The 14879-nt window shown below is 41.0% G+C and overlaps 1 protein-coding gene across 1 annotated transcript; it reads right to left on the bottom strand.

Moving 5' to 3' along the window:
* Nucleotides 1-302: 302 nt before the first annotated feature.
* LOC131475466 (ethanolamine-phosphate cytidylyltransferase-like) lies at nt 303-14879 on the bottom strand. The gene is made up of 13 exons (XM_058653612.1): nt 14511-14879; nt 6618-6706; nt 5927-6088; nt 5195-5261; nt 5011-5095; nt 4890-4931; nt 3703-3850; nt 3139-3221; nt 2957-3034; nt 2788-2853; nt 2638-2703; nt 2484-2572; nt 303-1613 (listed from the first exon to the last, which is right to left on the bottom strand). The coding sequence occupies exons 1-13, from the start codon at nt 14639-14641 to the stop codon at nt 1499-1501; spliced, it is 1221 nt and encodes a 406-aa protein (XP_058509595.1). The 5' UTR covers nt 14642-14879; the 3' UTR covers nt 303-1498.

Raw genomic sequence — 14879 nt, 5'->3', positions numbered from 1 at the left:
GTACAAATTCTTAAACAGATTTTCATGTGAGGTTACAATACAAAGCTGACTAAGCTTTCCTCTAGAATAAACACGCTTACATAACTTTGCAGGATACCAGTCTGTTCCTAAAGTAATCGAATCCTAACGGCCTGACAATTAACAAAGTCTGTGTGAGTCACATGTTGTGAAACTAAGGTAATCTTTTTTGATCAAAGGTCACCTCTGGTGTCCAAAACGCGAGCTTACCTTTCAAACAGTGACTGATGTGCAGTCTAATAAAAGAGGGAATTAATTCAACGTGATAAAAACAACAAACAGCCTTTCAGAATAAAACTGTTATTATTGTCCACAATAACATACTGCAGTCCCATCAGCCACTGCAGTATTTGTCAATAACGTACAGATTATAGCCGATACTGAATGCATTCCAACTTGACATACAGATATATTATTTAGCTTCTTTTTTTATACACAATATGAATCTATACAGTTGTTAATGGAGAAGAGGTGAGTAAAATATACATCTACAAAAAATATATATTATTTTGATCCCACAGACATGATAAATTGTTCGGGGCTCAGAAAAGACAGTACGAGGTCTATTTTTTTTATAGTCAAGTCAATACTGAGCGTCTTTCGTCACACTATGAAAACTAAAGATTAAAACCAGTCAGAGGAGTGTTACTTTGAAAACAAATGCACTCAAAATGTCAGGCGTGCGGGTTTTTACAGTGTGCATTTTCGTCGTTAAAAACCTGCCGTTACTACAAAACCAGAAGATTTCTGACGGGTCTGGAGTATCATCAGGTATATACAGTACATGAGGTCCCAAAAGAGTATATCAAAACATTTCGATACCTTCTTGGTTGGATAAAAGTGGGGATTGTCCCCCCTAATGCTATAGTGGTTTTTACCATCCTCCACACAGCCTGAAGTCACTTCATTATACATACATACACTATATACAAAGATAAATCAGTGGTAGGGCTACACCCAGTTGGGCAGACAGATTCAGTTCTGTCTTTGCTATAGTTCAGTGCCTGTCCAGCACTACAGATTCCAGCATGTTCTCCTTATATATGCCTAAATCCCATAATATATAATATTTAGAAATTGAATAACCTTTTTTTTTTTTTTCTTTCAAATAAAAAAATAAAATAAAAGTACACAAATATCCAGTCACAGAATGGTGGTGACTTCCCTGCTCTGACAGAACGCACACATTCGTCTGATTTCTTGCATTATTTCTCCACAGGTATTTGCATATGCAGAATATATTAATACACAGAGGACTCCCCTCCATGCACACACACTCACACACTCACACATGATATACCTGATAATCCCACAGCTGACTATGCCAATCTGGCCATAAACAGGATGCCGTTTGTATGGAGGGTGTCAATGTCATTGTTATAAAAAAGGTTGATTTTGACTGTACATGAGATTTGTTTCAATTTTGAGTTTGTCAGCGTTGTAATGACACTTGGTTGATCGGTGCATTTTGGGGTCTTTCCTACAGCACAGCCTGGGATCGCTCTTTAGTCTTTTCTTCCTCTTTCCGCTTCATGGCCTGGATCACAGCGATTTCTTTGGCCTCCTTCTTCTGGTTTCTTGCTTCAAACAACAACCTGAAGCAAACGAGAGGAATATAGTGAGACATGCAGAAGTATTCATTAAATCACATGCTTACTTAATAATACGTAATACTTAATTATGCTAGTGGTGTGGCTGACTGGGAGAGCATAGTCTTTAGACCAGGCGTGTCCAAAGTCCGGCCCGCAGGCCAATCACAGCCCTCTGTCAGATTTTATACGGCCCACAGCTTCAGTTTTATAATGTATTATTTAAGGCCAGAGGCGGACTGAGACAGAAAATCAGCCCTGGTCATGTGTCAGCCCCTTTATCTCAGCTGAGTTGTCCTGAATTCGCAACCCAGCCGTGGCAGACAGACATTCACCGCCCATTATGTTATTATGAAGAAAGGCAGCGTTTTTTTCATTTGTTCACTCCTGCTTGGCCTAGATTTGGCTACTTTGCCATTTAAAAATTATAATTGTGACAAGGAAAATAAAATAATTATAAAACAGTGCATTTGTAAGTAACTTTTACTGTTAGAAAAAAGGAGACCATTGCCACCCAGAATCAAATCTGGCCCTTCTTAAAAAAAGTTTGGACACCCCTTCTTTAGACCTTGTTTAGATTGCGGCAGACAGTTTTCCTTTTTTTATCCCTTTGTTTTAAAAAAACATTTCAGTATATTTATTCTATCACACCATTTTCTAAGGCCTCAACGAGCCAATAAATATCCATATTTTTATTATGGAAGAGTGCTATGGAAGAGCCGATATCGGCACTGTTGATATCACACTCTCTAAGAACCATTCCCATGGTCTGCAGAAAAGAAAAAAAGGAACGTTTTTCTGAGGGTTTTCTAGTAATGAGTCAACTGTACCCTATTTATTACATCTGTTTACTCTTTTGCCCGGTAGATATGATACCTGTTTTTGATTATCCTCTGCACGATGGCATCAGTGGTGAGGCTGTTCCCACTGTCAACAGTGCGCAGGATTCCTTTCCTCCGGGGCTCCTAAATATGAGAAAAACATGCGATGGAAAAATGTCCATATAATGTGGTAGTGTTTTTAGTCTTACCGCATTGGGGTCGGAGCCGTCTTTGTCTGGGTATATTTCTGTTTTCCCATGGCAAACAAGATCCACCTATGGACACATTATTATTGTACACATGTCTTTTTTCCTTTTGAAAACTACGTTAATGACAAGTTCAATCGCTTTTTACTTTACCTTGAAGTGATCTAGCAAATCCTTTGTGACTGCAAAGGGTGCCCCGATCACCACCTCTGACACGTACTGTGACGAAAGCACACATAACATTCATTATTGATGCACATAAAACATTTACAGTATACCTATGTAGCACGCTGCGTTGACAAGAGAGTAAACAAGAACGCACTCGACAGGCCAGAACGCTCAGCGTTCTTTCGTGGACATTCATGATGGGGTAGTTTTTCCCTTTGTATCGATTCACCTCCTGGAAAAATAGAAACAACAAAGCAGAGATGTACATAAAATGCAAACAGTATGGACTGTGGAAGGCACTGAATGTCCCACACTGACGCAAATGTAAACACTCACCTGATCAAAATGCAACCCTACAATAATGTAAGGCTTTTGAGCGAGTTTATGAACGGCTTCCAGGAAGTCTACATGGCCGATGTCTGACAAGAGTCCGGTCAAGGGCAACAGTTGATTAAACATTTTGATATAGTGGCATGATCACAACAGTAACTCAAATAACCACATGTTACAACAAAGGCATGCAGAACACCATCTCTGGTCTTTTTAGACCTTGAAGCGGATGAGCTACAAGCGACTCTCCTAGTCCCGCCACTTTATTAGGATGAGTCTATATGATATCCAGTACTGTATCGGTCTGATTCTGCCTTAAAGCTTACAGGCTGTAAAGAGAGACATGCCGCACTGATATCGTTTGACCACAATGTGAGTGAGGGATGCACATAATCTGCCATACTGCAGTGATCATGTGAGCTATGGGACTTAAGAAAAAAGAAATACCGAAGAGTGTCACTGTGTAAAAAGACTGGAACAGACTGATATCAACAGTCCAACAGTCATAAAACTAAGAAAAAAGTCTGCAAAAACCAATGTCATTTTCACATCTGACCACTGAAAAGATACGGAAGAGGTCAAAGGCTCCTGCCACATAGATGATGGTGTCTCCAGGTTGAGGCTCCTGGCCTGAAGCAAACTCGATGATCTTCTGTGAAGTCTGAAGGAACTGGGACACGCCCGTCCACGGACTGTGGCCCTTCTGACCATGCGACCCCTGAAATCCAGAAGCAGCCATGATGAGTACAAACTGACAGTTAAGTAATAACATGACCCTGTAACAAAGGCCGCCCACAAACCCACAGTTCATATAGTGCGTTGGTCACAAACCAATCGTCAACCTGTTGTGGACAGTACAGGACAAAAACCTGCAATCATGTGATCAAATGAAGGAAAAATACGCTTTTAAGTGTATTACTAATTTGCATTATGATTTAATTTAGCCTGAAAAAGTCACACATAATTTTAAATAATGCCTCATCCACTCTGTAAGTCAACAGAAAGTGACAGTCACATTTTTCATTAGAAATCATTAAAACTGAATAAATTTGGTTTGCAGACAAAGACCATAATTATTTCCAGGTTTGGTAAACACCAATCAACATTATTCAACAAGTGCTCGATTAATGAAGAAAAGATTCAACAGATTAATGGATTATGAACATAATCCTGAGTTGCAGCCCTAGTTTACATTATTTTGAACTGTTGAAGCCACCCACACTCAGGTGACATCATTAAAATAAGTGAGGGTGCAAGGCGTCATGGTTTAAGGGGGGACTTTGGGATGAGGCTATCACTGCTGAATGCTGAGTAGTCCAGACCAGAATACTTGTGCTGTGTCATCGCCACCCAGTGGTGTGAAGAGTTACGTCACCATAAAGCTGTCTTACAATTTCCCCCCAGTGCCTTTATTCAGCTCTCGCCAAATTCACAGCATTACTCTGACAGTCTTAAATGCTCAAATGTGAACTCCAGCCTATTCACAATCCCAGCTTCTTAACTCCTCTTATATAATTGTGCACAAACAGACGGGGCATTCACGATCTCACTGGCAGTGGAAGGATCTGCTACTTGACAGTGAAGTGGCTCCACGGTTAACACTGTTTGTTTAGCAATTGTTAACGTCTGGCCCACATGGCAGCTTAAAAGAATTTAATTAATGAGAAGAGGATTAAGTTAGAGGAAGATAAAGAGCCAATATATAGTTTTAGAGATGAATCAGGTGACATTTTGAGCATTTGAGGTTTGGTATCTACCTTTCCAAAGTTGTCTGTGTGCTGCTGATAGTCGGAGCTATCCTAAAGGGGGGAAAACAGGATTGAATTAGTCTGTGTAGGGTGAATAGAAATCACTGGGAGACGGTAACATTGCACTCACAATATTGCTGTGGTGTGCTTTGGTCATCAGCAGCATCCTGCCAACCAGATCTGTGGTTGAAACTCCCTGGGTTCTCTTACACTCCCTGTTGTTTCAACATAATCAACAGGGTATCATCTTATGAATCAAAACACACACACACACACACACACACACATATTTGAAAAACAAAAAGAAGGCTCACCTGTATCGCCCTGACTTCTTCACCTCTTCATATGTGTCCTTACCATCCACCGTTAGTGTTATGTCGTCTGAAACACAAAACACATTAAAACGCCTTTTCATTTTCTTTAATTGAACCTTTATTTATACAGGTTGTCCCATATAGACACAGGGTCTCATTTCCAAGTTAATCTTCAACATTTAGCAAGGAAACGTCTAAAATCTCAATATTCAACAGAGTCTGGTGTATTTAGTGACAACACTGCTGAAAGCACTGCAACGCAGTGATGACTCCGTCCACGTTGAGGAGGTACTATAGTAAAAGTGGACAGTAAAAGTGATAAAATCCTGGGAACATCAATTGTGACTGCACATAACATGTGGGAGGATAAATATGTGGGCAGCAGGCATAGGAGAGATTATATTCTTAGTCCAAAAAGGTTCGACTGCACTTCTTTCAGTGTTATGTCCAGGTTGGAGTGACCCTGGAGTGGCCCTCCCTCACCCTTACTCCACCCCGGATGTTCTGGTGGCCACCAAGCAGCCGGACACCCCACCCGAGACCCTTCTTGCTGATAGGGGGTTGCACCGTTACTCCAACCTGGATATAACACTAGAGTTCACAGCAACATCCCGCGACACTTCTGAGGAAGATTGCAGGAAGTGCACTCTTACACTGGCCAAAGAAAAGAATGTAGTAATGTTGATTACATCCTGTGTCTAAATAAAGGCATCAGTCAGTGACATGCTCTACCTCCGTGCACACAGAAGTCACAGTTGTACTTGTCCAGAGTCTGGAGAGTGGTGACATAAGGCGCTCCTTCCACCACCTCATCCACCCATTTTATGGCCCGCACCATCTTGTATCTCTCCGCCTGTGTGAAGACTGGTGGACCCTTGTGCTTTGCAATCTCACCTTCAAAACAGACAACACATTTTCACTGTTGACACAAAGATAATACAGCCAGATGTTAACAGAACTGAGACAGCAACATTTATATGGCTTCTTTATATACTGTACGTGTATATATAACACCTAAACTAAAGCACTATCTTTATTGCAGAGACATTTTTATTATCACATCAGCAGAGGGGAAGATTGCTGATGTCTGTTCTGACCCTGACTTAGAAGTCATCCTGGTTATCGCGGTGTCAGAATGCCCCAGTGTGCCACAGAAGGGTGAGACATGATTGCTGAGTTGCCGCATGTCTGTCATAACAACCTCTCCTAAGTGTGCAGGACTCAGCTGGTGCCTGACAAGTAATGATGGGACTGTGGAAAACACCCAGAGGCTACAGGCACCATGTCTACGCAGATTCGTCAGGTACAGTACATGCAACGCTGAGCAATAGGTACAAAATATCAGGAAAATGGGCAGAGGAGCGGGTGCAGACGAAATATTAGTGCTACAATATCAGAGGTACCGGGCCTGAGCCTTACTTACTGTCTGTGTGCACTCCGACAATGAGATAATCTCCCATGGCCTTAGCCTGCCGCAGCTGATTGGAGTGGCCATAATGCACCATGTCATAGCTGGTTGAGAAAGAAAATAGAAGAACAATTCATTTACCCGGAAGTCACATTAATGTAGTGAGGTACAAAAGCGAATCAAAAAAAGATCATTGGAATTTCTTGAATGGGGCACACGGTGGAGTAGTGGCTATCACTGTAGCACTTGCCTTTCTGTATGGAGTATGCATGTTCTCCCCCTCTGTGTGTGGGTTTCCTCCCACAGTCCATAAACACGCAGAGGTTAATCTGACACTAATTTAACTGTAGGTGTGAATGTGAGAGTGAATGGTTGTTCATCTCTGTGTGTGTTTGCCCTGTGTGCACCCGGCCTTTCACACGTTGTCAGCTCGGATTGGCTCAGGCAGCCCTGCGACCCTCATGTGGAGGATAAAGCGGTAGACTGGAATATAAGCAATATTAAAGCAACAGCTTCAGAGGTTTCGCTCCCACCATCAAGTTACGTCAACAGTTAACGGGACAAAGGAACTGCATTATTCTGTATCCTTCTCACTGTTCTCACAACAGACGTGCTTATTGGGCCAGAACAAAACACCAACTCTGAGGTTAAGTAATTGCGTTTTTGCAAAAGTCTTGCTACAGTGGTGTTTTCATAACATACCCATTATGTGTCTTTAAAAGATATTTTAAAACAGTAAGAGGAAGTGCAGAAGAAATGTGCTCACGTCACGTCACGTGGGTTCTCAGATAAAAGCCGAGCAGCACGTTATTCTTCAAAGATAAAAATGGCAGCCACTCCTCAGTTAGTGTTAGTTAGTGAATTATCATTTCAATCCACGCACATTAAAGTGGTCATAATACCAGGTCAATGTGACACTGAGTGTTTTTTTTCCCCGCCCAGACAGTGATATCATCTGTAGATAATTACTTTAGCAAAGATTGCAGATTGCGATGACAAACACGGTAATCTAGCACAGTAATGGAGAACAGATGAGCAGAGTCTGCCGTCACTATCACTGTCACAGGCAGCTGACGTCAGTTTCTTCACTGTAAACATGATACCGACGTATGTGCGCCGACTGATGAAGTGAAATCACTGAAATTGTTTTATAGCAGCTGATACCAGAGATTTATTCAATGACACCCACTGAGCCAAAATGCTGAGTCGGCAATAGTGGCGGCATTATGGCTGCTAACGTGAAACACAAATAAATCCCAAAAAAGGGGATCTGTGTCAACGTAAGTGCATATAATATTACACATCAGCACTCGAGTGCTCACTCAGTTGTCGTGGGGGAGCTGGAGCCGATCCCAGCTGACGTCGAGTGAAAGGTGAGGTACGCAGGGCAAAAGATTCACTCTCACATTCAAACCTTCGGTGAGTTTAGTGTCCAAATAGAACTCACGCACACAGGGGGAGAACATGCAAACACCACATACAAAAGGGGCCTCTTGCTGTGAGGCAACAACGCTAGCCACTGCTCCACCATGTGACCCTCCACATCAGCACTCCTTAGAGAAAAATACAGCATAAGCTATTCATAGCATCCTCAAAAAAATCAATAAACAAAGAGTGCTGCCAGCTCTACAGTACATACAGAGCCACTGTGTGTTTTCGTGTGATTCAGATACTGTAAATCCACCACTTCTGTCAAAATCCACACAGGTCAATCACAAAAAAAAGTCGCTTTTTGTAAGTAACTGCATCTCGTGTCGTCAGCTCGCTGAAATGGGATCCATGTGTGCCGGCTCTGAGGGCGGAAGAATGTCGTAAAGAAGGAGAATTTGGAGGTGAATGAAAAGAGACCCAGACAGTGTTACATAACACCAGGACAGGCCGCCTTTCGGGTGTTATTCTAACCTAGATGCCCAGCATGTCACTGTATTCCTGTTTTTTTTTTTTTTTTTTTAGCAGGGATGGTTCTTGGCAGCGCGGCAGTGGAATGATGAAATATTAATTAGTGCAGTGTGTTAGTGGATAACCAGACAGCACCTGTGCGTCTCGAGAACAAAACCAGACAGACGCCTGTTTAGACGGTGATGAAAGACGTTATGATCTGAAGTGTGCCTCGCGAACAATGTGCAGAGTTGTACCAGAGATGTTTTGGCCTGATTTGAAATGAATTAAACGTCACACTGTTGGAGAGACTTTAAGCCAATTTAAGGAAGCGGCTGAAGCTGCTTCCTTGACATACGATAGTAGGTATCGGTATTGGCCTGATACTGGTTTAAATCAATCCAAACAATGCAACAATCTCATATGTTTCATGCTTCACAATGTAGAGACTGTAAAAAAAAAAAGGTTTGATAACAACAGCTTTTAAGTGGGGTCATATTATGGGGTGTTTATTGCTTCTCTTAGGGAGAAGAATATTTGTCACACAGTTTGGAGAATGATGTGCTTTCTTCAATTGCTTCAAATGGCCAGCACAGATGTGTTGTTAACAGCTTTATAAAAGTTTAAAAGCTCTCAAACGACTGATATCAGCATCGTACTACAGTAGATACTAGAGGTTGTGATATGGGTATCAGTATCAGAAAAGACAAAGTGATATCGTGCCATCTTCACTTCTCAGCATAGATGTGCACAGATAAACCTCAGGTGCTGCCCTTTTGCCCTTTTGCCCTCTGACCAGGTTCATGTTCATATTCTGTAGACCTCTATTAAAGGATCTAATTGTCATAATAATTGCAATTCTTTTGTACAGTTTCTCAAAGCTGAGAAGTTGCAGGTCAAAGCCAACGTGTGCTCACCTACAGTACAACTACAGTACAAATAAAACTTGTTTTTCTTCATTTTAAATGGTTAATACTCTATTTTAACACGGAGTAAATTGTAAATAACTGCCAGATATTTAAATGTATTCTGGAAAAATGGGCAAAAGCACTTTTATGGATAAAATAAGCACAGAAAAAGTGCAGACAAACATTTTGAGGCTTAGGTGTAAAAGGGTTTTAAAAGCTGCATTAAGGTAGTGTATGGCTATAATAATATAAGTAAATACAAGATTTGCCTCTGTGGCTGGAAAAATCATTACAATCTTTCAGTGAACAATTATGATGGGGTGCCCTTTTCCCATTTAAACCCCTGTCCCTGAAATGTCTGTGCAAGCCTGTGCCTCTCAGGATCAACAGTCTCAAAGGAGCCTGGAGTGAATGAATACATCATTGATTCATTGGGGCTTTAAATAGCTTGTTTGCAGTTGTGTGTGTACACACAGACGCACACAGACACATACACAGCGGATGTATGACGTGTGGACCACTATGATGATGCTTCTGTGACAACTGATCTTTCGCCCCTATCGTCACTTCTTTTCGTGTCAACAAAATAAGAACAGCGGGCTCCTTTGAGTCAGAGAAAAGAGGAGAGGGTCACTCCGCTTGGAATTTTCCTCTGACACTGCTGACAACGCTGGGTGTATAAGTAAGAGTGCGGCGACGTCAGGTCTTCAGGAAAACAATGTGCTCAGTGACGGGCATACATCAGGCCATGTCAGGTGTGGGCTGCAGGGGTTAGAGAAGGTTAATGACATGAGCGATGTTGACACTGGCTCTCTTTGCATGCTCACCCCACCGGTTAATATTCTGGAATCCCAAATATTCTGCAACATGCCACCAAACCATGGATGGGCAGCCACACCTACATCGCAGCAAAAGCCGACATAATCCTGTCCTTCATACATGAAAATTCAAAACATTCATTTTGTCGCAGCACCGTGAAGCCCCAACTCTTTCCACTCTCCTCTACAAGAGTCAGACTGGTTTCTTCTTCTAGGGTTATTTAATTAATAATTACCTCAGTCAAACTATAAATTACAGTACAGTAACAACGATCGATCTGTCGATTGTTTTCTCGACTAATCGAGTATTTTTGATGATGAAAAATGTCGATTGGTGTTCATCAAACCTAGAAACTATGATTCTCAGATGTCTTGTTTTGTCCACAAGCCAAAATGATTTAGTTTTAATGATTTATTCGTTTAAAAGGAGCAAAGAAACCTGAAAAAAATATTCCCATTTAAGAAGCCGAAAACTGGTTTTGATTATTGAAAAAAACACTCGAAAATCTAAATCATTGCAGCCCTAAAGGAGATTATATTACAGTCATAAAATGTTATTTCCAAAGTAATATCCTGGTAATAGTTCCCTCACATTAAAATAGATAATTACCATATGACATTTAAAATGTGTCCTTCCTTATATCGCACACAGACTATCTATGGTTATTGCCAAACTAATCGTTTGTGATCAATGTAGAAAGGTACTATGACGCATAATCTAATTCACTATTACAAAATGACTACCATAGTGTTACTCGAGTGTAAAGTGTTACAGTTAGTTCTATAAAAAGTCAGAAAACAATGGGAACTTGCTGTTTGATTTGAAAAACAATAAATCCTCACATTTAATGTTTGGCATTTCAACAACAAAGGGTTATATGTATATATATATATATATATATGTATATATATATACATATATATATGTATACAACCAACTCGGTGCAGACCTCACTCTTGAACTAACCTCTGCAGGAAACACTTCCTGAACTGAAAATAAAATTACAGCAACGTCTGTGAACATTGTTCCAGGAGAGACACAGATGTCGAGTCACGTCCATTGTTTTTGCAAAGGTTCGAGCAATGGGGAATTTCTGTGTGCCAAGACATTGTGAGGATTAACTGGAACATTTATGTTTCTTGTAACTTGGATGGAGTTACTTAATAAAAAAGTCACAGTTTGAAGAGTTTGAAAATAGTGCTGAGACTGTGTAACTGAAACTGGGGAGTGAACATTGAGCAAAGACTGGAAAAAGTTTCTCTCTAGAGTTCTGGTCAGGATGTTTTAGACTTTAGACTAAAAATATGCCTCGATGACGCACCAGATCAATAGTTAGTACAACTCCTCCTCAAACCTGTAACGATATTAAAACGTTATCAGCTTTAACTTGTGAGTCACTGCACCTGCAGTGGCTCAAACACTACCGCTATATCGGATATTGTCCAAAAAGTCCAATATCTATAATTCTACGGGTTAATGACTTTGGTCAAAATGACTTTTGGAAGATGTTTCTGATATGCTTCACTTCCGTGCGAGATCTGCTCCATAATGGACAATGTTAAAAAAGAGTCAAGGTGAAGTGACTGAAATATCAGCATGCAGAACGTGTATCTGAGACGATGCTGTAGAACATTTCAACAGTCTCTCTCCAATACTAAGTCTAAAAATAAAAACTCCACCCAAACTGGTCCTTTAAACCTGTTCCGTGCGTTCACAATCGGTCACATGAAAAGCGGCCATCATCATCATCACGGGTGAAAGAAACAAAGCCACACAGTGACAGGGAGAGTTGTGTCCATTTTAAGCACTTTTCATTCTTTGTTATTAGGAAAAATGTGTTTGTGTTCATGCATGAAGTGTGTATTTTTATTTCATCTTTCGTTATTTCCAGCTCAGCTCCTACAGTGAGGCTAAAATACACTGTGTACAAATAAGTGTTACACTCATATCGTTAAGCGCAAAAAATGTCCCATTGAAACCCATTTAAAGTGCAATTTTTCTTTTTTTTATCTCACTTTCATTCAAACATAAAACATGTATTATATTATATCTATCAATCTGGGCTTTTGCCTTGGAATTTACCATTTTTACAACTCTCCACCAGATGGGATCATTTTGGCAGTATTGGGCATAATGTTGTGGAGAGAAAAACATGTTATTTCCACTAGATGGCACTGCTAATCAATAACATATTGCAGGCTGTAATAATTCAACGCATTTTTTTTTTTTACTTCGCATGTAGTATATTGAAAATAATTCATATTTTCCATCTAAAAACATGGCGGCACCATGACATGGCATTTAAAGGGTTAATATAATAATATAATAATAGGTAGAATATCATAATGTATAATAATTTGTATAGCTTGTTTTTAAAAAGCACATTTTTTGTGCTAAGTGGTACGAGTGTAACTAATATTAGACCTTGGTTAAGGACAATGTGTTTCCAAAGGGGGAAATGAAGGGTTATTAAAATAGGGTGAAACTTTCATAGAACATAGAATCATGGCTTATGAAAATCTCTAATAAGCCCAGAAGAAAAAAATATTGTCTGCTTATATCTTTTTTTTTCTGCTTATAAAGACGTTTACCTTAAGCCGCACTCACATAGCTTGTTTGACCCTTGGTCTACTTCCATTTGATGTGGAAAGAAGTACTAATTTTCCACGTTTGGCCTGGCCCTTCCCACAGGTGTGTTTCACATTAATCTACAACCTGTGCTGCATGAACCACCGCACCCAGCACTGAGTGAGCGAGTGAGTGAGCACCTTCCTCACTCCCCACTTGGTTTTATCTCATTACCTCACGATGAAAGAGGACACCTTGTTTGGAGAAGGGGGGTCATAATATCCTAATAGTCTATCCTAAAAGTATGACAACAGTGTCACATTGGAAAAATGGGTTTCAGGAGTTACATAAAAGATCCAGCAAAACTGGATTATTATAGAGCTGATATTTCTTTGAGTCTTTATTGCCAAATGAGAGCGAAAGCAACAGATGGATGCATGCTGTTTTTACACAACAGACAAAAAGACCATGGAGGATGCACAGACTCTTAATATACTTCTTTATAAAAAGGTGAGACAAATTCATATTTAGTGATTTATAGGTTAACCTAGACTGTGTACGGCGGGGTAGTGGTTAGCGCTGTTCACGACCAGATCGGAACAAGGGCCTTCCTTACATGGAGTTTGCATGTTCTCCCCGTTTGTGCGTGTGTTTTCAGTCCAAAAAACATTTAGAGGTTAAGCTGAACACTCGAAATTACCCGTAGGTGTGAGTGTGAGAGTGAATGGTTGTTTTTTTCTCTGTGTTTGTTCGCCCTGCTATGAACTGGCGACCTCTCCATGGTGTGACCTGCCTTTCGCCCTGTGTCAGCTGGGATCGGCTCCAGTGACCTGCGACCCCCATGTGGAGGATAAAGCGGTAGACAACTAATGGATGGACGAATGGTAGCCTGTGTAACAATTTATTATTAATAACTACATATACTGTACAATCTTAGACCTTCGTACTACACGAACACGAGTATATTCATATAATAGCATATTTGCATGCTTATACTCATACACCACTAAAAAACTATTTAATCATAATTTATATTCTTTTAATTCTTTCTATGTGAAAGTGATCAATAATTATAATATAAAGAATGGGATGATGATTAAATTCACAATGAAAATATGTTATTTTCAAGATATAAATAAAGACGAAATAAAGTCGTCTGTCATATATCATGGTCCTTTCTCGTGCTAAAACTGATAACTGATTCGTCGGGGCAAATGTCTATATTTTAAATAACAAAATCTGCTCAAATGAATGAGGCAAACTTGGGCGGAAGTTACCTGGCCAAAGAAGATGGAGTTTACAGCGGGATAGCGGTGGAGAAAGCTGCGTTAAGAGATGCTCCATCCACGTTCAATACATAGACTTTATGGACTTTGTTCTCTATGTTGTGAACAAATAGAGAAATCCTGCAGTTTTAACTTGTTTTCTTCAGTTATACATAAATAAGATATTGTGATGTATCACTACAGGACTGTCGTGGAGTATATCGATTATCACAGAATCGCTGTATCGTGATATTATTGGTATTGTGAACCATGTATCGTGAGGTACCCCGTGATTCCCATCCCTACAACTGAACAGTGCATTGAAAGTTTTCTGTTGGTTTCACTGGGCCTGTGACAGCTCCCACTCTGCAGCAGGCCTGTCACCTGTGAAGGAGCCACACACTCTGTCCAGATGTGCTCGATGCAGATACCGCCACATCGTCATCACACAGCCATCAGTCGTTACTCACCAGCCGTCGCACCACACCCGGATTCTTCGCCTCCTTTTCTCGGGGCTGCACGCTGCAGCGCCGGGGGTCGTGCCTGCGTCTGTGCCGGCTGATGTGTTCACTTGGTGGCTGTGGTGACCGTTCTTGATCATCGTGAAGCCGGTGAGCAGTCTCTACAAGCGAGACCTTTGGATGCGGGACGACTCCCACAGAGCAGGACGATGAACGGTCGGATGTGAGTGTCTCTGTATCAGGACAAGACAGCCGGTTCCTCTGGCAGCAGCAGCAGCAGCAGCGGCAGCGGCGGTAGCGGCTCTCCAAGTGCGATGCGCAAAGAGCCTCCTCTCGGCCGGCGACGCAATTACGCACGACGCACGGCGCGTCAAGTCA

The sequence above is a fragment of the Solea solea genome, chromosome 16 (genome assembly GCF_958295425.1).
Source record: "Solea solea chromosome 16, fSolSol10.1, whole genome shotgun sequence".
NCBI classification, from domain to species: domain Eukaryota; kingdom Metazoa; phylum Chordata; class Actinopteri; order Pleuronectiformes; family Soleidae; genus Solea; species Solea solea.
The sequence above is the reverse complement of the archived record's forward strand: the minus strand, read 5'-3'. Positions and strand labels throughout refer to the sequence as shown.